Source organism: Amphiura filiformis, chromosome 3 (genome assembly GCF_039555335.1).
Source record: "Amphiura filiformis chromosome 3, Afil_fr2py, whole genome shotgun sequence".
Taxonomy (NCBI): Eukaryota; Metazoa; Echinodermata; class Ophiuroidea; order Amphilepidida; family Amphiuridae; genus Amphiura; species Amphiura filiformis.
Window position 1 is genome coordinate 47,661,695 of NC_092630.1, and position 24,898 is coordinate 47,686,592.

Genomic DNA, 24,898 nt, shown 5'->3' on the forward strand with positions numbered 1-24,898 from the left:
TATTTTCAATTTTACAGGACCTGCAGGTGCAGGTGGTACTTTTCTACTGATCTGAGGCTGAGTCTTGGTGCTGTTGTTTAACAAAGTAATAGCTAATAATAGTAGGCCTAGGCCTATATAGCAATATATAGGACATATGTATGCCTATATTATAAGGTTTCCTATAATTTTACCAAAAGCACTGTTTGGTTGGCCTGGCCAAAAGAACTGAACTCTTTATTCTGACCTGCTGTTTACTCAAGAAACATAATCATGATATTCAAATTAAAGTACTGAGTGATAAATTTGTTGGTTGTTGCAAACTGTATGCAGCTAGCTTGGCTCCAGGTCCCTAAAATTATCCAGCTGATGCACAGGTCCGTGAACCAGGGTTTGTTTACATCTTTTATTGCAAATTTGTAAACAATATCACTGAAAATGACTGACAGGGCTGTTTCAAAAACATAAACACTGGCACTGCATTTTCTCAAAATACGGGAATGATTAAAAATAAATGCTTTAGCATCCCGGGTTTAGCATATGTCTTTTTATTTCATATAATTATAACGTAACAATATTCTAATAACATATCATTTTGAAATTTGGGGCATATTTTGTACAAATGTGAGCTGCAGAATCAGATTTCCAACCCCCCAACCCCAATGCACCTGAATGAGTTTGAATGCCTACCACAAATTCACAATGGTGCAAAACATGATGAGGTACTGGAATCACACCTCTCATACACATACAGGTACATGTACAGTTGTAGTTGTACACAAACATACGCTGCTAAAAATAGCATGGGCACGCTTTTTAAAATTCGGTAAACAAGACATTTCCCCTACCCCATACATACACACAACAAGATGCCCTTTTACACATGTTTTTCTGACAGCAAGGTTTTTAAAAACCGCAGCCAGCATGGCCAGTGAGGTGTCCCTTTGTTCAAATATGAATATTCATTAGTACAAGGGTTGTTTGTGAGAAAATCGGGTGACGACATGATGGGCTGATGTGTGGTCTCGTCCAAGTGTATTTTAATTTCAGGTACGAACGTTATCTGCGATCTTATACACCATTTGATGAAATGCCGTATGTTGCATTATTTAGCCTAAAATTGGTATGCAAATACCTTATTTATGTTGTAGAATTACTTTAATATTTGAAAACTTGAATGATGATGAGTTTGGATTTGATTGTCCAAGAAGATTTACTACCCTATTTTTACACATTGAGAAACGTAACGCTATTAGTACCATGCACACCCCTAATCAGAATAATGGAATATTCTGGAGGCTCGTCTCCTGTTGTTGGGGCGTTATTTCGAAATCGAGCTCTGTCGATGTTGCAACACTACCATTGTGACACTGAGAGAAAGAAAGATGGCTATGGAACAGCTGATCGTCCTAGCTCTGCTGCTTGTTTTTCAGCTTTTTCAACTCACAGAGGTAAGCAAAATTTACTGATTTTCAATGTTTCAGGTATGGTTGGTGATGTTTCTATGTACTGTGGTTTGCATCAATTTATTTTTTGAAATTCTGGCTGAAAAGGGCAATTTATTCCATGAAATTACGCGATTAATATTCATTGTTCATGCTGCACTGCCACTGGTGTCGACCAGTTCAGACCTGCAATATCGGATCATGCCATGATGCAAGATGGACATGATGGACGTTCCTTTATCTCGAAAATCACGAAATATAAATATTATGCTCTGAAATGTTTGCTTGCAATTATTTGGTTGACGTTTTATCTCATGTACCAAGTAAAAACGATACTTTCATGATGTTTCTGTACTTGAGGTATCAATTTATACGTGCGAACCGTCGTCTGCTCTGATCAGCTGATCGATGGTGAGTCACGACATGAACCTCAGAATTCAGTGAAATTGTTATAGTTCTGACCATTTTGTAAGCTTTTGTTTCATCGCCCGTAATATTCAAGCATTTTCAGCGGGTCAACGATGCTAGTATTCCAGGTTTTCTGAAGCAACAAAGCCGTTTTCTTAACATTTCTCAACAAAGAGCTGACAACTCCATTGCGCAACCTTACAGAGTACTTGAGCAACGATTGCCGTAGAGACTGTCAGTGTCACTGCACCCTGCCTGGTCAGTGTGGTTGACATTATGATTACAGTAGAACATTGACAGTGACATTGTTTTGCTGTTATTGCAAATATCTTTTTAAGAAACATTCTATTGCGCTTCATAAATTATGTGCTTTCTCAGTTCTAGCTTCTACGGCTTGGCGTATTTCGTAGTAAAACCCCCAGCTACTGTTCTTAATACGCTGGGCATACACTGCATGACACCAGAGAAAATAAAGGTAGAGAAGCGACACTCCGCGTACAATTAACGTGCAGACGGCCTATACCGATGTGAGGACAGAAAATGTGACTCTCCTGCTAGTCTCGGGCGCGGGCCAGACTGTATGCGGTATGAACAAAAACATAATTAACTGGTTGTGTAGGAGACTAGCAGGAGAGTCACATTTTTCTGTCCTCTGCTGTCCTCCGGAGTGTCGCGGTCCTGATGACACAACCTCGCAGGGCTAGGGGTCAGGGCACCGAAGTGGATAGATTTAAAAGGACTAGTTTTGCCTCCAGGGCATGTAACGGCTGGTTGTTTACTCCTGTCAGATATTGAATGCAACCTGTTCAAATCCTCTTTCTACAATCTATGTTCAAATCAAAACATCAGCTAGCCTATGTTATGACGGCCCTCCTTGTTTGCAGGGTATTTTGTTCCTAGCTATGGTGCTGATTTCAAAAATGTTACATAATATATAAATGCATAAACTTGCTGCACACATTATAAATTGTTTGCTGCAAAATGTTTTACTCTAGGAATGACTTTTAAAGCCTGCCATGTGAATGCAAGTTTAAAGTCCAGCCTATTTATGCACAAGTTAAATTGATTTTTCGGTCCAGAATGAGTTACTGTCAAACTTCACTGAAAAGATGGAGGATTATACTAAAGTACTACTTCATAGCTCTTCTGATCAATTCACTGTCTTTATACTATAGAGTCTGACACCTTTGAAACAACTTGAAATTCTAACGGTACACTTGACAAGATTAACATGATTGTGGACTTGCCATTGATTGTTTACCAAACAAATATTATTGAATAAAGTGTGATCAACCTGTCGTGTTCTCGTTGAACACATGAGTTGTTTACGTACATTTTTAAAGGACGCTCACGTTTTGTTATTCAAATCAGTCAGCTGGTCGATGTTTGTACAGTGAATGGGGTGACCCTGGTCAGGATTTCTACTGTTTAGCAAGTTTGTCAAATGCTCAAATTATGAAAAATACGGTTGGGCACTTGGGTTGCTTGAATTTTGTACACGTTTTATATGTAAACAGTTAGGGTTTCTGATAGTAGTAAACCTCATTGATTTCATTCATCAACTTCAAGGCCACGGGGCAAAAAGGTGCTGAAAATTTAGGGAAAGCCGTTTTCTCTGCAAATAGAAACGCTGTAGTGTACCATCTGATTAGCATACAATCGACCTGGGAAGTGCTAACCCATTCAACGTTGCATGCACGATCGACAGAGAAAATAGCTTCACGTTTCAACATGCCTTGCCATGCTGGCAGATGATTTTGCTCTGCGTGCTAAGGAGAAATTGGGTGTCAGGTGTATTGCCTGGTAAAAGGTTTCTTGACCCAAGTGTTGTAGCCAGAAAAACAATTATTGTTTTGTGGGGCCATTTGAATTTGAAGGCTTTTGTATTTTTACAGTAGAAAGGGGCAACTCCAAACATTTGATGAACAAAATATCCCGACAATAAAGCTGGTCCAGTTCATGATGGTTTTCATGGTAAAGCATGCATCTTAATTTCTCCTAAGTCCGAACTGATTTTGTACTCCCAACAAATTTTTAACTATGTATAGTTAGTTAATAAATGCTACTCCTAGCCAAGTATTCAGCCTTGTGAGTTATAGTTGTGACAACAACCTCAGTCAATGGGATTTGCATTGTATTCAGATAAATTTAGGCCAATGTACAACTGCAACTTCATATAACCCTGGTAGTAGTTCAAAGGAAATAATCAAGGAGTGTGGTCATGGTTGTAAATGTGTTGATTACTTTGTATTGTACTTGTTGATAGCACTGTTATCTATTTGCCCTTTCCTGAAGTCTAGATCACACCAAGTTCCATGAACCAGAGTTTGCAATTGTTTTAAAAGCAATCTTTGTGGGTCTGACCAGGGTCATTACAAGTTCAGTGTGTTGTGTCATTGGCTGCTGGACTTAATGTACATGTAGCCCAAATAATTTGAACATCAACAATGAGAACTGAGGACTTGGTAGATGGACGGTGTAGCTATAGTTTGTTGTACTGACTTCACCATTCGGAGAGGTGCGCTGAATCAATGTATGGCCAATCAAACGATTTGGCACCCCCCCCCTCCACCATGTCACCTGGGCTGGGACTACACCCCTGCTGAAGATTGTGATGGATAAGTTTGTCAACTATAGATCATAAAGGGTTTTTTTCTCTCTCTGGCTACACCCCTCGATAAATTTGTGTCTATTTTTGCATTTTTCTCAAAAACTAATAACACAGTGGTAACAAAAGTTATGTATATTAAAGAGCAAGGAATCCAATTACTACACTGGAATTTCAGTGACCCAAGACAAGCGGTTTGTTATTTATGATAAGAAATAAGGTACCGCTAGGATGTACCTCGTTTCTTATCATATATACTGAACCGCTTGTCTTGATTCACTGAAATTTCGGTGTAATAATTGGATTCCTTGCCCCAATAATATAGGCCTACATAACTTTTGTTACCAGTGTGTTATTATTTTTTGAGAAAAATGCAAAAATAGTCACAAATTTACCACAGGGGTGTAGTACCCCCTTACACTGTGCATGAAAACATATTGAATACTGGCATGGGATTTTCCAATTTCAGTTTTGGAAGTGGATTTCCCCAAATCATATGGGCCTACCCTAGAAAATATCTGGTCCAGCCAGTAGAGAGGATTGTGAAAGAAATGAAAAACAAGTCCTCACATGACTATCCTTCTATTGTAAAAGTTTAAAAGGTCTAAGTGGGTTTACCTTTGCCTTTCATTAAATGCAGTCCATTGATTTGAGCTGTGCCTGAATTGAAAAAGAAACACAATAGCTGAAAAGAAAATACCCTATTGTGTCATGCTGCTATTTATGGGAACTCGGGTACTTTGGTATAATGCTGAAACTTGTCAACAACTTGCTCAATAACACTTGGCTAGTTCATTGACTAAATTGAGAAAGTTTGATTCTAGCTGGATATATATTATTGTGACAATGAATAAATACAGTGAGGAGAAAGGAAATATTGAAGGAAATATTGTAAGTGCATCGGTAAGTTCCTGCGATTTTAGTTCCATTTTATCTGGGTCTCATGGAAGTGAGAGAGATTGGCTCTTTATTCAAGGTTCTATCTCTATCATTTTCAGCTCTTATTTGGTATGATGCTTTATTCAAGGTACTATCTCTTATCATTTTCAGCTCTTATTTGGTATGATGCAAGTGCGTAATTCACTGGTTGCACACAAGAATAATTGTTTTTTCTGTCTGTTCGGTTTTAGTTTGTCTACTTTCGTGCATAGCGATTTTCATAATTTGTTCCAGTAGGCCTATACTTTTTGTACTGATTTCCTAACACTTCAGTGTGATCTGGAATTCTTAATTTTGGCCATCAAACTTCGCTTGTCATGTCTGCTTATGTGCACAAGTGATTTTCATCACTGGTTATTAGGTGCACTGAAGTTTTGGCTATCAATTTTTACCTGCTTCTGTGTTCTTTGTCTACATTTGTTCACCCCCCCCCCCCCTACCGTCTAGTCTGCATTTTTACTTGTTTCACCACATCAAGTTAGTAAAACCTTGCTCTTTTTCTTTCTAGTAATTTTATTACATGGGCACCACACATTTACTAGAGCTGATAATTTAGCAATTCAATTTTAGAGGTAAATAAAATGATATCATAAAAGCCAACATTAAAGATATGCATCAGTTGGCCCTGGGAATCAAACAACTCCACTACAATGTACAAACTATGTGTTGTGTAAAAGATAAAAATATCAACACACCACCATTCATATTGTTTTTCAACCCCTGGATCCATTTATCCCAGTCAACCAATTGGATTTTAAGTAGAGGTGCCAATCAAATAGACCATTGTGTACTGACCAATCCAGGGGCTGTTGCTGGCTCTGAATTTTCCACTATGTTATGTAATCATGTCAATAATTGGTACATGTGTAAAGCGACATTTAAATGAAAATATAGATTTGTGATTCGATCTTATCTATGACTAGGTCCTTATAATAATCTTTATAGATGGAAATCATAGCCATGATGCATGATAAACTTTAGAAGGGTTTCAAACAACAATTTTACCAAATAAAGAAAAGTGGTGGGTTGAACTTTCATCATGACTTGGGAGGCAATGCTAGTGAAACAAAATCATAAATGTGTTTACATGTAGTTGGGTTAAAGCGCTGGGTCTATCCACACTGATTCGGAATTCTTTGTTTAACTTTTATAGTGACAGTTATTTTACATTACATTTAGTTTATAAAGTAATATTTCTTGTCTATAGATCTCTGCACCATAAGGCGCGTGAAAGTCGATTCCGAGTTTATCGTCCCCCGCCACGTCACTTTTTGAGACCAAAATGCCAAAATGATTCATTATTTTCAAAGTATCAGTGTTTTTAGCAGTTTTAGCAATTGGAAACATATATTTTTGTTTGTAAAACATATAAATTCATAACTTGGAAGCAAAACCAAGCTCTTTTCTATTTTTTCTAGTCCCTACCTTTCGTGAAAATTTCTTTGTCGCATTTATTTCCATTTTGCTTTAAATCAACACGCATTTTAGGTCAATAATGAAATCTGATGAAATAATGAAAAATGAAAAAGTCACCTCACCAACCTGGGAAAAAAAAGTGACGATAAACTCGAAATTGGCCTAAACATGCACAAAAACAATGAAAATTTTTATAGTAAAAAATAATATAATGCTAGCATTACTTTCTGTTATAAAATTGTAATTTTCTTTGGCTTACATCTTTAATTAATTTGTGATCCTCATTGTGCCCTACATAAAATCATGTATACTATTGGTATTCAAATTTGATCTATTCTAAAATCATTTTTAATTGCGCCATCTCAGTTGAGAAAGACCAAGAGTTCATTGCTCTGTGATCTTCCAAGAAGCCCAAGAATGAACTTTCTGGTAGATCACCAAGGGATTGTGACAGGCCCTGCTAAAAATTGGTTTGGTCATATTTTAATATCCTCTTTATCCAGTGCCCAAGCAAAGTACATGTCTTGTTTGCACTAGTTTGTATTTGGGCTATTTCATTATAAATGACACGTTCACAAAAATGGCTTTTATCATATCTGGTTGATATAATTAGGGTGATAGTGCAGTGTTATTAACTTAATTCTAAGTATGCCACAAACTACAAGCTACATGAGCATTTTTACAGAATTCTGTCTATTTTATGTATAAAAAAATTGCCAAAAGGTACATTTTAACCCAATTTTGGAGTCCCATTTCATTTTGCCCATGTATTCTGAATTAATTCTTTGAAAAATTAGGTACATTCTATGGCAATGTGCTTGTTGCAATGAAAATATGATATGTGTGGAACATCATGCAAGTTGAATGGTGAAAATTGGTGCAAAAATGTTAAAATTCCGTAGATTCTTGCAAAATTGGCATTTTGCGTTAAATAAAAAAATGAGTGTCCTCTCTAATTCATGCCTCCATTTTTGTTAACATTAAAGAGGAAATATAAACCCTTACCCTACCTGTATAATCTGTGTTATATTACCAATTGATGGGACAGGGCACTGATTGAGGAATTCATTTATTTTACATACAGTAGACCACTTGTTCTTGATACCACAGTTCCGCGTTAAAATTTGTCCTCTCCAGAACTGAAGTTAATTACTAATTGTTGAAATAAGAAGGATTATATCATAGAATGTGAAATTTGTAGAGGAAGAGTGGTCTTCCTTCTACCAAGGTGGCACATGATTTGGTATTTGTTGCATTTTTGCAAGCCTGTATCCACGATTCTGTTTGCAATTTAACAAATGTCCTCTCCAGCACAATTATGTCATTTCCATGAATTGGTAAACAAACTAAAAAATAAAAATTTCAAAGAGCCAAACCCACAAGAAATTTTTGCATTTTATTGCAAATTATGCTTACAAACCACTTTAGTGTTCAAATTATTGTCCAGTTGTTGAGAACACATATGATATTATTCTGCATTGAACTTCGTTAGCTAAAAATTGCAATATTCCTAATTTAACCAGAATATTAACCCTGTTTGTAGTGGATTTTAAATGCTGGGGATCTTTTATGCAATAATATTGATGCAGCTATTTCTAAAGTTAAAGTTAAAGCTTTATTATGTGTTAAAAAATGTGTCCTATCCAGAACAAATGACACAGGAGGGGTCTTTTATTTTAGGTTTTCCATGACTAGTACAACAGATTGACGCAGAATACTCACTTATGCATCAGTGTAGCTATTGGGCAGGACAAAATGACTATTTCATGAATTTTTCATGTGAAGATAAAGTTTATCCTTAAAATATGTAGTAATTTTGCACCATTTATCTGGATTAGTATCAATTTACTAATTGTTTTATATTGAAACTGGCATATTTAAGACACTGAAGTGTAAAGGAACATACAACAATTATTACAGACTAAATATGAATAAGTATGAACCCAATGTTGGTTACATATACTCTTTCAAAGTTGTGTATTAAATTGTTTAAAAAAATGTCCCCTCCAGACGGCAGCTATGTTTTACACAGCAAAAATTCAATTTAATTTTTTTAATGGTTCCTGAGGGTTTGACGCTCTAATATTTTGAGAATTATTGACACACCATCTGAACTTTGAAATGATAATGAATTTGCATGAAATAAATGAGTTTGAATTTTGACCCCTTTTGGGACTCAATGTTGTCATTTATAATGAAATAGCCCATTTATAGCTTGAAATCTTAATCATCAAAGAGGCAATTTGACCAGGGTTTGACATCAGATGTTAGATTGCATCTATCTTATCGAACTTTTGATTTAACAGAGGAAAGGCTTACCAGATAAGTGTTTTCATTTTGCTAAATGTTTCGTTGATAATTTCTCTGAATGCAACATGTTGGTGGATGAGGGGAAAAGTTAAAACATACATGTAACAGTTTTTACATTGGAAATATACAATAAAAACCCTTTAAAATAGAAGGGTCCATCATACATAAAAAATAATTAATTGTATACTGTTCATGTTACTGCATTAGCATAGTACCAGTATTGAGGTGCTTTTGTGAAACCCTGGACCAAATCAGGTTTCATTTTAACACATTGCATTTCAATTAATACATCATTCAATTGAATTCATAAAGCACTGAACAATTCTTTCAAGGATTCAGAAAACAAAACAAATTAACATACAATGTGAATATTTTAACTTGCTCTCTTTGTCAAATGTGTGCACCAAAATTCTGGCAAACCTTTGTGTGTATTACTAATTATGTTTCTATTATCTCTTTGTTCAGTCTCAAGTTCAAAGTCATATTTAAAAGTCAAAAGCAACCAGCTGATCAGCAGTATTGGATTAATTTCCCCCAAGTCATGAGTGAAACTGTCATGTATATGCTGTTGCTATGGTGCATCAGCTGTACTGGAAATGGAGCCCCCCTATTGGCTAGTGCATTTCATTATGCTAGGGTCCTGGCAACCCTTGACCCATTACAGCTAAATATAGCGTGCAAAGTGACTGGTTGGTAAGGATGGAATTAGTTCCATACAGGTGAGCCCTGACTGAGTGACCAATCAAGTTGGTGCTCAGTGAAGCACTAAAACCCCTCGGAGAAATTATTTGTTTAGATTGAAGTGATGTTCAAAAATTTTCTGGCAAGCATGTTCAATGTAATATTCATTTTTTATGTGTATGGTAGCACAGGGGAGAGAATTTTTAAATAGCGGTTATGGATTGACGAAACATGTTACCAGAATGTGCAGCAGTTGTGATCTAAATTAGTTTACATTAAATAGCAATATAGCTCGCCTGAAAATGTGTATAGGGGCTTAAAGCTGCAGCCATGAATAGTGGTTTCAAAATTCTCTTCTGCAGAAAATCATGTTCTTCTGGGTTATATTTATGTACTGTCCAGATTGCAAGGTGATGATCTTTGCTTTATAATTGATACCATCCAAATATACAGTACTGCGTATCAAGTAAAGAATTGCATGTTAATTTGGCTATGTATACATGTAGTACACTTTTACGAATTGGAAGATGCCAACATTTTGGATACCATTGGCAAAATTTTTGAGACTTGCTCTGGTACACCACTCAGGGACAACTTTGGTCCTTTTTATAAAAAAAAATCAATTTCTTTCAATTTGACAAATGGTCACCATCAACTACTGAATACGATAAAAACATTTTTTTTTTAAATTGAGTGCATGCTTTTGTTTTTGAAGTGATTGGGTAAAAATTTGAATTTCCATTTATCGTCGACACCAAGCACATGCTGCATGCAGGGGCACTTTCCCACGCTCCTCATCTCAATCTATGGTATGTAATTTAGCTGAAGTAAGATGCACATGGGGAGTGAGCATACAGTTTTCTGCGATGGATGATGGTCTATAGAGGAGTTCACTACATGTAGCTGCTCATCATAGGCTGTGTGGCTTAAACTAGATGCACAAGCTTATTTTCTTGATAAGTCGGGCTGACCGACTCCCTGTGTGTTTGCGTGACAATTTGACGTAATAGTAGAGGATACTACAATTGAGGAATCATCTGTATTCGGAAATTCAAGGGGGTCCTTCTGACGCAGATAGCTTAGCGTAGTGGGTCCATCTACTACATGTCACAACATTTTTCTGCAGATAGGTAGACATAAAAACCAAGGGGATTCAATTCTCCATGGGATGTATGGCAATGATGAGAAATTTCAAAATGTTGTTACATTGAAAAGCGGTTGTCATCCTGGATGTCAAATGTAGGTGAACAGATAACTTTCAAACCACAAGAGGTGTTTCCCTAATTTCTTTGGGTAATTCTATTTCCTCTGATTGTGCAAGTAGGTTGTGGTTTTGTGGTTTGTATTGTTGCATCAAGAATTAAATCTTATTCCATTTTTTGACATGCATTGAGTGTAATCTTCATGTTATGCTCATTGATAATGGGATAGCGCCATTATAAAACTGCTATGTTCATAATATATTTAATGGGCTGTCAAAAGAGCAACATTTTGATGTCAAATTACAAGTTAAAATGTCTTTAAAAAGGTGTACAAATAATTCAAAGTTCAGCAAGTGGCATGATTTTTATCCTAGACGGGAAGAACTGATTTTTTGAACTTGAAGTCTAAGGTCAGACAAAACAAATAGGCTGAGAGATGTGCCAGATTATGGTAGATATGGTCCAGATTTACTGTAGGAACACATTAAATGAAGATCTGTAATGTTTACAAGTGATTCAATAATAGAATTTAGAAAGATTTTATTTTTTTTAATATTTTGTTGTCACATGCATGCAGGCAGGCTTATTATTTGCTATGTTTCTTTTGTTTATTTATAAAATATTTTCCCACTTCAAGAATTTATTTGATATTATTTTGCATGTACAAATTTTTGGCCAATAATTATCATTTAATTTTCAAAAGTGGGAGGGTCTCTGTGATAACAGGCAACAATAGAATTTTAGATCACACCACCTCGCGTGTGTTGAATTTTCACAAACAAGACGCTTGAGGTTGCTATTGTACAGTTTAGTACTTAGTGGTAATGGCGTCACTGCAACACGCTACTGTGCATTTGACCATGCCATATCATAATAATAGAGGCCCAGAATATGACAAAGAATGAAAACAAATTTTAACTGGGCTTATCAGTTGCTTTTTTAAACAACTGTATTTAATCTGATAGTAAAATTCGTATAATTTACAAGCTGAAGGTGAGGGACTGTCTGACAAAGTGAACCCAATGTTGGACTCTGAATTGTGAGATTAAAAAAAAATTAATTCTAAAATGGAATAGGTTGCATGTTGACCACTTTCAACTTGTCCCAAAGTAACTTCTTCAAACATGCAAAGCAAAAATATCCGGCATATTAGATTTTGCATTAAACTCAGGTGTTGTGCTCCAAGCATTTTCACTGGGTCCTTACCTTGTGCAAGGGAAGGGTTTAAACCCCCATGAAAATGGGAAGGGCAAAGGTGAAAGGTACAGCTTTGTTGAGGTGCACAAGGGCGTTATTTGTGCAATGTAGGATTAGAGTGCTTTAAAATTTCTTGGTACTGGTACACACTGCTCTGGTTTGAATTGCCATAGATGCTTACTGTGCACGATATTAAACCACTACCAGTATAGTAAGATACATGTGTGGAATTTGATTGTAATAAAACAATATTGAACTAATTTAAATACAAACAATGAACATATGATACAAACAATAAACAGTGTGATGAACTAGAAGGCATAGAATTATTAACATGATTTGTTTTTATGCCTCCATTCTGACTATACAGGGAGGGGTCCTATAGTTACAGCTAACCTGCCAATAAATTCATGGTATGAAAAACATTCTACGTCATGAATTTGAATTTTAGACCAGTTTGAATTTGTGTTTGTTATAATAAAGGGACTTTCTCATCAACGGATACAGTACAGTATTCTAGATTGGGGTCAGTGAAAGTGACTGGCAAGAATCTTCAGGGCATTACTCTCTTCCTCTCAACCCAGCCTGTTATATAGCGCATGCATATTGCTTCTGTGGAATTTTAATGCAGACACACAAGTCCCATGCGGACCGTTAAAAACCTAGGGAATTATATACTACACATTCTACATGTCGTCAATATTGGGCTCTACATCATCACATGTGAGGTTTTCAAGACATGATACTTGATAGGCCTACAGAGTCGCCAGTTCCTGTCCTTGTATTTAAGGATAGGGGTTCGGAAGTTATAAGACCACTTTTCAGGGGTAATTTGGTGTGGCTGTAGTCCGTGTGAATATAATAATTACAATTTTAAAATTACGTTGCTTGATTGGAAAGGAGCAATAATGTAGGCCTATACGTTTTCATGGAAGTTGAGTTTGGCATGAAAGTACATGGAATTTGTATTTTTAACACCTATTATTAACAATGCTTGTTCTTTTCTTGTGTCATTTTTACAGGGCAGAGAATTCTGCAATCTGGGAGGTTACTGGTGTGACACGGGCATTGCTGTGGCAATGGAGAATGCTGCACATATTATTATGAACTATGGTGTAAGTATTTCATGAAAAAAAAATTGTTTGGTAGTAGTCATCGGTACATGTTAAATGGTGATGATGTAACCAAACAATTCAGTGGGAAAATATTGTTTGAATGTAAAACGTCTCACTACTAAAAAGTATCCAGAATACGATCTACGAAAAGTGTTGCATCAGTGTGATACTACATGTAGGAGACAAGCAGCATTCAATTATTATTAGCAGAGCAAAATGCTACACAAATTTCGGCTTATAGCAATTTTTACAATGTAAACATGCTAATATCGTAAGAACATCACCTAAATAATGTTTTCGGTAAAAATTGCCGGAAGTAAGTCGAACTCCGGAGCCAAGTGAGGTGCACTATGAAAGTCGTAACACAAGGACACTTTATATCGACGTCTGTTTCGGGACAATTGTATCTGGTGGACAAATGAATTCAGGAAGTCTATGGATAAGATAACGTCATACCTTAAAAATAATGCCACTTGTTTAAAAACAATGTGCGATGGTTATAATTACAATACAAGTGTTCTTAATTTGTTTGAAGGCGGTAGTTAATTGTGTGCAATATAATCTGTCAACATGTGATATGACCACAGCTTCAGTTTTGCTGGATTAATAGTGTCATCCTGGTGCTTCCTTGATTGGTGGTGTGATATAGACAGCACGTGGACCTTGATTCAAGCGTGCAATGCAGCCCGTTGTCGTAGTCATCGGAGTCATTAACCTGCATTCCCATACAAAAATAGGTTGGCAAAATCATTCCGTGGTAATAGACGGGACAATGGCATGGAAAGGAACTACTTGGTCATCAACAGAATGATTAGAATCACTTGAAGGCGTGATTTACACGTCTCTCCAATGACTGCCAATTTCCCAGTTTCCTCCCAAATGCACTTTCGGATAGGCCACAGGCTGAAATAGTACTTCCCAAGTTACACATGATTGCAAAGTCCCAGGGTTTTACTTTGAATTCTAGGCTTTCGTCATGACACTGTTGCCATAGCCTGTGTAGGTTGTAGACGGTAAACAAGGTAAAGGCACGTATTTCTTGGCTTGGGATGAGCAGAAATTCCATGGATCAATTGCTCAGCAAGGTCTTCCACATCTTGCAGGCATTGTGCTGCCTATTTGATCATATTCCATAGGCCTATTTATTTTGATGACGTGCTTCCCCTTAAACATCATGTTGTTATGTGAGTAGTACCTAAAAATTGTATGGAGAAAACAAATCAAAGATCGCTTGTAGGCAGGTATGTGTGATGCACATAGTCCTCTACTAGATAAGTTTTGAACCCTGGTTTTGAATGAATTGCCAAGATTAGAAGAATGCTTTTGCTGCATTCGGGATCTGATACATGTAATTGTTAATAAATGGCAAGCTTTCACCACTATGAAAAGATTCTGTATTTGAATTTTGCAGGAAAAAATATCTCAATACTACCTGTTCAGTTGTAAATTTGTTCAAAACAAGAATCTGCAGGCAGGAGCTGTGCACCTTTGATTGTGCATCTTTGGCTCGCTCTCAAGAAAATGTGTTTTGTTCTACTGCTAAGGTGAAGGGCTACATAAGAAAGGCATCATGTTAGCACATTAATGATGTTAAACCAGGGCATTGCACTAATGCTACAGCAGCTTGCAAGGGTCTCTTGTGTATTGAATTTGAACTTTTCATGAAAGTGAATTGTGTTGGGTAGTTCAAAACTTCAGTAAAGTTTGTGAGTTGAGAGTCTGTCAGTCCTGTTTGGTGCAAAAGTCAGATGCTTAGAATTACTTGTTGTAGTAGGCCTACTATTTACTAGTCCCTATTGGAAAATTCAACATAGTTATGAATTAATTCCAGGAAATGTTTTTATTACCTCGGGTAAAAAATGTGACTAGTCTGGAATGAGTTCAGTGTGCAATATCAGTTGAGCACTTCAATAATGTAGTTTCAAATATTTTTGTGATCCTTGTGGGAAATGGTAAGCCAAAGTTGTGAAATTTGAAAATTTCATGCACCATTTTCACAACAGATTTCATTACAGAATTAACTATTGGGCAACTCTGCAGCTGCAGAATTATATCTCATGTGTTTTTCATACTGGCAGAATGTCATCCTCACAGTGCTTATAGTGCTAGGGGAAGCAGATATATTGGGCTACAAGGGTTTACATTTTAGAAGGTTACATCGGGCGGCTCGGGCCTGATGAACTTGGAATCTAACTCCATAAGGGAAACTGTCTGAATTGCTGGCTTAACCCCTTTTTGAAAGAAGGATGCCAAAAACTTTAAGCTAAACCTTGGTTAAACATAGTAAACCATAGGCAAGACATTAAAATGTCAACATGACTTGGCTTTTCCGCTGCTGTACAATGTACCAACTTGCGCCTTCCAGTACATGTATGTCTCAGCTGTTCTTCAAAACTAATGGCTTTATTAGATTTTCGAAAGGAAAAGTGCTCACAGCAGACACATTGGCTGGACCAAGCCCTGCATCACACTTTGCCAAGTATTAGCATTTTTACAGTGAAGTTGTCATGGTGATTCGGATTCTGAAGAATAGATGGCCCTGGATGGTCACAGAACTTTTCCAAGATTTCTTGTCCAATGAATGATAGTGTTATCCAATGTTGATGGCAGAACTCAGATTTGCATTTTAAAGAATTATAAATTTAGACAAATTATCAATTGTAAAATAATGCACTAACAATATGTGTAGGTCCTACATGACACTGAAAATTCATTCCACTGAAATACTTGCATGTTTAGCTTTTAATAAGAATAATGGCAACAACCATATGGAGTAGCACCAAGTGGCATGCCTGGATGCGACTCCTGCATAGACACACTCTCTCAAGTCAAGGATATTATGAGGAAATTACATATTACAGTGTAAATTTTACGTAAACGTTGTATAGCTACTAATAGCCACACGCTGGCATAAACTAATATTCTGATTAAATGAGTACACATGGTGTGTGCAAGTGCAAGATATCCCATTCTAAATGTGAAAGAGCATTTTGTCTTGGAATATAGAGGGCCTGATAACCTTTTCCTAATATTAATGCTATCCTCCCACTCACATTTATGTACAAACATCCGAATCAGAAATTGATGGAAGTCAACATGCCTGTACCACTACCAGTGCAGTGGAAAGGGGAAGGTTTTTTTTCTGGAGAACATGTTACTTTCAACTGTTGACATTAATTAAAGAAAGGAAAAAAAGGTTTCAAATGCCTTGCGAGTACTGCAATTGTAAAACGTTTATATGGATCAGGTGTGCATTTAACATGCGTAACTTAACGTTCCAACATCTCCACATGTCTTCTGGTATACAAGAAGTGCATGAAAATCAACCTGTTGTTGTCAACTTGTCATGGTTTTAGGTCTACATAGTTTTTAAGTAGGTTGGGTTAAAAAGTAAGGTTGATATGTCAGAGATGTTCATGTAAAAGTACTTGCACAGATGTGTTGATAAAGTAGCCCAACAACAGGGCCCTAGAAGAGAATACTCTGCAAAAAAGTGTTCCGTTGCTTTGTTCAAATCTATCAATCATGACTTTTTAGATAAACCGAGCCTCAAAATTAAATAATTTTAATTGCATAGATATTTTAATAAAATAAAGAAATCATACATGCTGTTCATGCATCTATTGAAAATTTATAGAAATGAGCAAAAAGTTTATATTATGGCTATAGTATTTGGAATAAACTAATAACTTTTTCCATAATAAACAAAACATAGGTTGTTTATATTGAAGATGTATAAATAAAACAGAGCAAAAAGGTTATTATAAATATTTACATCTTTTCATTTTCTGCCTGCATGTATTTATACTACATGTTGTATACACTTCAGCTTGTACTGTGTGCAGAATAGTGCAGTGTGTATGCGTTGCATGTGCTAGCATGTCCAGATGCTTTATCAGCTGATTCCCCAGGGGCCCCTGTTAATAATTACAGCAAAGATAAATCAGGCCATCAACCTCTATTAGGGGTTGGACGACCTCCAAGGGGCTGCATGTGTTTGTCACTCCATAGTCTTCCAATAGCCTGGGTAAAGTAGGAATTGGGAGGGGGGCACCTGGTTTATACTTTGCAAGGATAGAACTTTAATATTTTAAAGTGCTTTCTAACGAGTATGAATGATATTTTGATTGTCCTAGTCAACAACAGTATTATGCAAAACTGCCAGGACCTTGCAAAACTGCTGGTGAGGGCTGACCTAGACAAATAGGCATACCACCTTAATTTATGCAAATATCACCTCAATATTAAATAGGTAGGCCTATGTAAGACCAGTATGGCAACATTTATCTCTTGTATATTATGGTTAACATGCATCTCGATTATTATGTGTACGGTACACAATTATTATTATTCTGGTATTTTAGGTGGGAGAGTATGGTGTTGCCATAGCGTAGGATTTACTTGTAAGAATTTGCGTAGCACTTTCTGACGAAAACATCATTTAGGCGATTATTCTCATGACATTAAAAGCATACATGTTTACATTGTTAAAATTGCTATTGCTATACAAGCTGAAATTTGTGTAGCATGTTGTCCAACCAGGGATCCATCAAAATACACGGGGCAAAGGACGAATATGGGGAGCATTGTGCTCTACTACACCAGGTATGGTGTTATTGGTTCATTTCCGTGAGCAAACCTGGATGGCAGATGATACATTTTTATGTCATTGTTGAGTTCTCTTGATACCATGTATGATTCAACAGTCTACATCACATTCATAATGTGGGTGTGGGCCATCTACGTGATCCAGTTGTAAACAATAATATCTGCCTATTGGTTCAAATCTGGTCCTCAAGGTCGATGTTGAAAGCCAGGAGCCAGCAGGTCATGCACCAGAACAAATGTGGCAGAAACACTTGCTTTCATTGTTGTTTTGGTGGATTGTGCTCCCTGGATCCACTCATTTTATTCAACCCTGGATGGATTCAAAGCATGCTGTGAAACCTTGACCTGTTTAAAAATCCTACTACAGGTTTGTTTTGTCAGGGTTGTAAAAAGTAATGAAAATAAATTGTTGATCTTACTAAATCCTTGCTCATTTCACATAAGTATGAATTTGATCCCTGATAATTTAATCCTGATGGCCAAATATTAATTGTTGAATGTGCTCAATACATGTATAAATTGTGTATTGCTGACAGACTTGACAAAAGATGGCAACTGGTTCAACTATTAAAGATTCAAGATATATTGCTCCTGTAGTTACACTTAAAATATATCCATTTTAACAATCCCTCTTCTTTCTTCCCTCTTTCTGCAGGGTTCTGGCTAGTATGGTTTCTAATTGTATTCATCATAGGTTTCTGTGTATGGCAAAGAAAGCGATTCCATCCATGGAGAGATAACCGATGCGAGAGAACATGCTCTATTCAGGATTTGCTACGAGGCAACTTGAGAGGGTTCAACTTTCCAGATATAACACCAAGTAAGTACATTTTTAACATACCCAAGTCATTTACCCCATCCTTTTTAATTTAACCAGAAGTTCAGAAAGCATTTATTAAAAATGCTTGTGTAGAAGACAGCAAAATACAAAGCATGTTAACATTACACTGATGCTTATTAAAAAGATTTTAAGCTACAGGTAAATTAGGTAATTCTTGGCCAAGCTCAAAGGCTCTGCGATAAGGCCAAGAAAAAAAAAAATTGTTTGCTTGCCCTCAAATGAATTTTAACAATTGGGTCGGTCGGTCGGGATTTCTTTTTTTTTTTTTTTTTTTTTTTTTTAATCACCAGCAAACTCTGTTTGTATTAATTAAGGCTCAAAATATGAAAAATGAGACAATTTTGTTGTTAAAATGAATCAACTAACATTACAAAACAACCAAAATGTTGAACACAAGCTCTAAAATACATTTTTTTTTACATCTTCAGAATGCAAAAATTTGGAAAGAAAAAAAAAAAAATTCAGGAATTTCCAAAAATAGGGTCGGTATTCTTTTGTACAGTAAATAGAAAAAAACCCACTTTTTTCTGATTTCCAAAATTAGGGTCGGTCGGTTGAGGGCAAGCAAACAACTTTTTTTTTTTTTGCTTTAACATGCATTGCATGCACATTGTGAGGTACTGAAGAAAGCATGCACACACGCCTTACATGATTGCGTACATGCTTAGTATGTTACATGGAACACTTCAACTGTTCATTATCTTGGAACATTAAGTTCAATTTCACTGGGGTTTTCTGCTAAATGTAGCTTTGTACAATCATGTAAAAAACTGAATGCCCGACTTCAGACTGATTTTGCTTGATTACACCACATATTTTTAACGGTTTTACAAATAACATAAAACAGCAAGCTGATGTATACATTTCAGCTGTAACCTCATAGACTCTGCAATAAATCAAATGCAAGCTATATATTTGTGTTTTAATTATTTAAGAATATTTGAAATCAAGAAATTTGTTCATCTTTTCAACTTGTAATATTAATTCCTGTGTCTATTTTCTTTGTTTAATTCCACAGTTCCGCCATGCAAACTACCAAGCTATGCTGAAATTGGCGATACAGTTTCATTCAACACTCCTCCCCCTCCCTACACATATTTTTACTTGCCATCCCCCACTGGCATAGGCCCTAGTACCTATAGTAGCACAGCAGTACAGACATGTCTTCCAGGCTCGCGTAGCCCAAGTGAAAGTAGCGACAGTAGTACCAGTCCAGATGTAGAGGTACCATTAGATGCGTCAGGGTAAGTGTCACATTTTGCATTAGACTTAAAGCAAAACGCGTAGGTCACTGACCATTATTTGAAAAAGAGCTCATTGAGAGATTAGCCAAAGAAAAATCAACCTTTTCTTTAATAAAGAACGAAAGCTTTCAACACAAATAAAGCAAAACTGGCTCAAGCTTGAAAAGAGGGGACATAAAAGTATGGTAATGATCCGAATAAAGAATTCTCAATGACTGGATACAAACAGATTTATATTTTGCATCTGTACATTGACACAAGTGTACAATGCAATGACCATATGCTATGGAGTAAGTGTGACTGTTTGAGAACTGACCAATCACAGGCTTAAAATATGGCTGTTGCTTGGGTAGGAAGTGCATCATCACATCAGCTGGCATTCATGCATGCGCAGTAATTATCGTTGTGGTATTTTATTAGGGTTAATCAAAGAATTAATGTTAAAAGTCTACCATGCAACAATCCTTGAGTAATTTGATATTTGGTACGAGTTAATTTTCTATATTGAAAGACCTCAAAAAAAAGTCATTTGCTTGGAAAAAATAAGGAAAGAAAGAAAGTGTTATAAAATTCTAAAATTAATTTATCTTATCCTTTGCATTCATAAAACTTATGGTTCGTTTTGGTTTTTTTTCCTCTCGATGCAGGGACAGGGAAAGAGATCATGTAGTACATGAAATTCAGACCAGTGGCAATAGCAGTGGAGACTGCCAATATTGTGGACAAAGCCCACCCCCTTTCCACAACTCGCAACAACTTTCTTCTTCAGATGAAGCACCCCCTACGTACACTCAGGTGGTTCAAATTTCACCGGACATTTCCCAGGGAACAATGACACCAACATCCTCTCTGATCAGAGTGATTCCGGTTCTTGTTCCACCCTCCCCAGTTCGAACACCCGTAGAAAACGTTGACATTGCCAGTTCAGTGCCTAACTCCACTACACCTGCTGCCGAACATACAGCTTTATTATCTTCTGGTGCTTGTTCAGACTCTGATAGTATCGCCGATCATGTGCAAAGTGAACCATGTAGTACCTCGGATGTTGCAACTTCTTCACAGGACAATGCCCCTGATGTCGCCGAGACACCAGAGGTAGACTCAGATTTACCGTCGGATGCCTCCAGTGCTTCTTCATCTACAGTTGTAGACATGCATGTTACACCCAGTGGATATAGCTTTGTTACGCGCATACGGTGACAGGGATTATTTAAAGTTCCATATGTACCTATATTTTATGAAGTTGGGCCACATGAAGTCGACCAGGGGAATGAATGAAGCTCGTTAGTAGCAATAGTCGCAACATTGACTGCTAGAGGAACGTGCCAAAACAACCAACCACGCAATGTGATTTCCTACTTTCAGTTAGTATGTCACAAATATTATGAGAATCAATGCACATGAACTAGTTTGTGTTCATCGAATTATTCCTCTGTCGTGATGAGGTTATTTTTGTCAATATGTTTCAGGATGAGTTTTGCTTCAATGAAGTTGAGTGTCTTTGTAATCTTAATTTTCCACATTAAACACATAATATTTATGTGATTTGCTAACATAGTTCCCTAAGAAAGTGAGCTACATGTATTACGTGATTGTAACAGAACATTTAAAAAATGGATGTGCTGAAACGAAGCTTAGGGATACAATACATTATACAAGTTTGTATTTTGTGTTTGTTTTGTTTTCCTTTTTCAAACAAAACAACCAATTTGTGCTTGTATTATACAGGTTTTGTGATTGAAATATTTTATATGCTTACCAATTAATCTTTCAGTTAAATTCTGAATGACCAAGGTGATTGTTTTGCAATTATTTCAATATATTCGATAACTAAGCAACTATGATTTGTCACTTTGACAAATCAATGTCTGTAAAGCAGAATGTAGATTTCTAGATCTTGAGTTATGTTATATAGATCAGGTGAACTCTAAAAGGATATTGTAGTATACATGCAACTCTGTCCATGTAGAGTGAATAAACCTATACAAAACCTTATGTAGTATTAAACCATTATAAAAAAAACATGCTTAAAAATTTGAACTTAATCTGGTATTATATTTATGGAAAGAAAGATGTGCTTGGGTAAATAAAAATCTGTAATTATTGTGATCTTATTCATGCTTTGGCTAGTGTTGAACACAAAGTGCATATTAATATTTTTTGTGATCCATTGGTCAATAATATAAGGATGACAGGTTAAATATTTGGCTTGGTTATTATGGCCACTGAAGTGAACCACTTTATAATGAGGTCAGAAGTATGAATTTGCACATTGCATTCATGTTACTGGCAGATTAAAGGAGTGTCTGATAAGTGATAATATCCAGTCCCTCCTGATTCAAGTTGAAGAACACTTCTCCAATTGCCGGACTTCATAAAAACAAACATTTTATCCACATTGGTGTATAATATGTACAACTTGCCCATCTTCATCCATATTTTGTACTTAGCTTTAGTATTACATCTAGCATGTTGCATACGTATCTAGGCATATGTATACACTTCATTTTCACACAACGTAAAACCTTGCAGATTAGATCAATTACCGATTCAGAAATGTTTGGCATTTGTTGCCCTGAACAGAATCAGGTGAATTTTATGTACAAAGTAGCATTCTGCTTTATTATCGTGCAGTTGAGGAGAAAGAGTAGTTGCAATATTATTTTTATATTTTGGGAGGTAGGGTGTCTTTAGTGCTTGATTGTTAAGGATGATGAAGTATCTTTTGATTTTGGTATTAATCTTAAGATACAGTATGCGAAATTTATATGTAAACCAATATAAGTTACACTACTGTTCCTATATTTGAGTGTTGGACACGGATGTACGTAACTGGCGCCATTTCACGGCAGAAGTTCTGATCTTGGAGACTGGCTGCTTCAGTTACAACATTTTGTAGCGCAATTAGCTTTTATTTATTCAAGTGTCTTGTATAGTTTACAATGTCATTTGCTTGTGGGACACACGCATTGCTTTCTGATGTACATGTTGTGTCCGAGAATGAAATATAAGAACAGTAGGTGGGTTTTGTACTATACACTATCCATGTACGATGTATATGAGATTCTGTTGTTGGATGCCTTGGTTTACTACATCAGTGAAGGATGTCAAATGCAAGCCTAGAAGAAAATCATTTGGAGGATATGACAAATGATTATCATTCAAAATTTCCGAACGATAAAATTAAAATTTAGGAACTACAAGCAAAGTGAACATCTGGCCCATGAAAATTTTCACCTCGTTTTTAAAAATGGAACTGAATTTTGAGGTTAAAAAGGTGTCCTTGCCGATTATGAATGTAGCTGTATGTATTCCTGAGAGGAACTTTGCATATTCCACTGATGTAGTAGACCGCTGCACTTTTATTGATTGATTTGTATCAATGAGAAATCTCAATGTTATATTAAAAAATCACATAGAATGTGATTTGATTAATAATTCTAATAAGCAAATTAATCATCTTGAAGTTGGGTTTTTAAAGCCCGTTATTTGAAATCAGTATATTTTTATTTCATTGCATCGCTGATCTAATGTATTGTGATTGTTTAACATAATGTACATCCAAACTGAATTTTTAAATGCAAACAGAATGTATAGTCATTAATACTGTAAGGGAAGAAATTGAATAACGGTTGCTGCAGAAGGCACAAGAATATAATATTTTTATTTGACAAGTCCAGTGTGATCTGACACAAAATAAGACAAAAACAAGATGGAAAAGTATATTAGTTATATTTATATATTTAGATACTATATTTTATATTTTGCATGCTAACGATTTACTTTAGCCGAGTAACTTCAATGTGTTGGTTTGACACTGGATTTGAATAATAACAAATTTTATCTTCTTGTTAGTCAACAAAAATGGATTAGTGATTTACTGGAGTTTGGTTTTGGCAAATGCCCTAGGACCCCATTGATTTCATGCCAATGTGTAATAATCAATGAGCATGTTATTCAGCGATGAAATGAAATCAATATAGTAGACTGTTTTTTTATTTAATTTTAGAATACATGTTTCTTGGAAAAAATATAGATCAATTGTATTCCAGATTTAAAGCACATGTGATCCTAATGGATAGCCATGAACTTGATGGAAGCCTCCCACTAACATGTATCTCTGAAAATTGATGGATTTTGATACTGGTACTTTAATAGTTTTCATGATCAACCCTGTTTTATTTTCTATGGTTGAGATTTTTTTTTTTTTTGCTAAATGTTTATACTGAGCTTGTTTGCACTGACTGGTCAGTCGCAAGCTCAGGAAAAAAAATAATGTTATGCTTTAGAATTCATATTCATACATTTTTGTATGGATATGAATTTCCCACTAAGGTGCAAAAAACCAAGTGGTTTGTATATATGAAGTGTGTAAGGTTACATGAAGTAAACCTCGCACTGTTTGAGAAGGGATGTACGATTTGAAGCACTAAATGACTGTGCAATGTGCATTCTATGGAACTTTGGTTAAAAAACAAAATGGTGTAGTTTGCATTAGCTGTACATTGTATATAATCTTTGTAAATTATGTGAATTTATCTCATGTACACTATGCCAAAGAAAAAAAATAATAAAACCAACACACACACGTGAAAAATATGTCTTTCGCTTTTTGTTGTTGCAAGTGTAGTCATGGTAGTGGAACAGGGCAAGATGTGGGAGAAGCTTGGAATAGAATTACTGAAGAGGTATTGTGCCCCAGGGTAGTGTGCAGTGTTTTGGGAATCAACATTCAGGTGCCCATTTAAAGTTTTAGTGTGCATGCACATGATAAGTAAACATATCTCTTGGGCCCCTTTGACCTGTGATGTTTTCTTACCACCCTGGATACATGCAATCATGCTTGCTGTGAATGATCATCGAATATTTTGATTTGAAAGTGGAGCAAAATGCAAATTGATTGGT

General features: G+C 36.0%; 1 protein-coding gene across 1 annotated transcript; it reads left to right on the forward strand.

The window, feature by feature from the left end:
• The first annotated feature begins 5,286 nt into the window (after positions 1-5,286).
• Positions 5,287-24,590, forward strand: LOC140147292 (uncharacterized). Its single transcript, XM_072169071.1, is given in 6 exon segments — positions 5,287-5,343; positions 13,208-13,244; positions 13,247-13,300; positions 18,564-18,728; positions 19,768-19,993; positions 20,641-24,590. Coding segments are annotated over 6 exon segments (1,092 nt in total). The 3' UTR covers positions 21,194-24,590.
• The last annotated feature ends 308 nt before the right edge of the window (positions 24,591-24,898 follow it).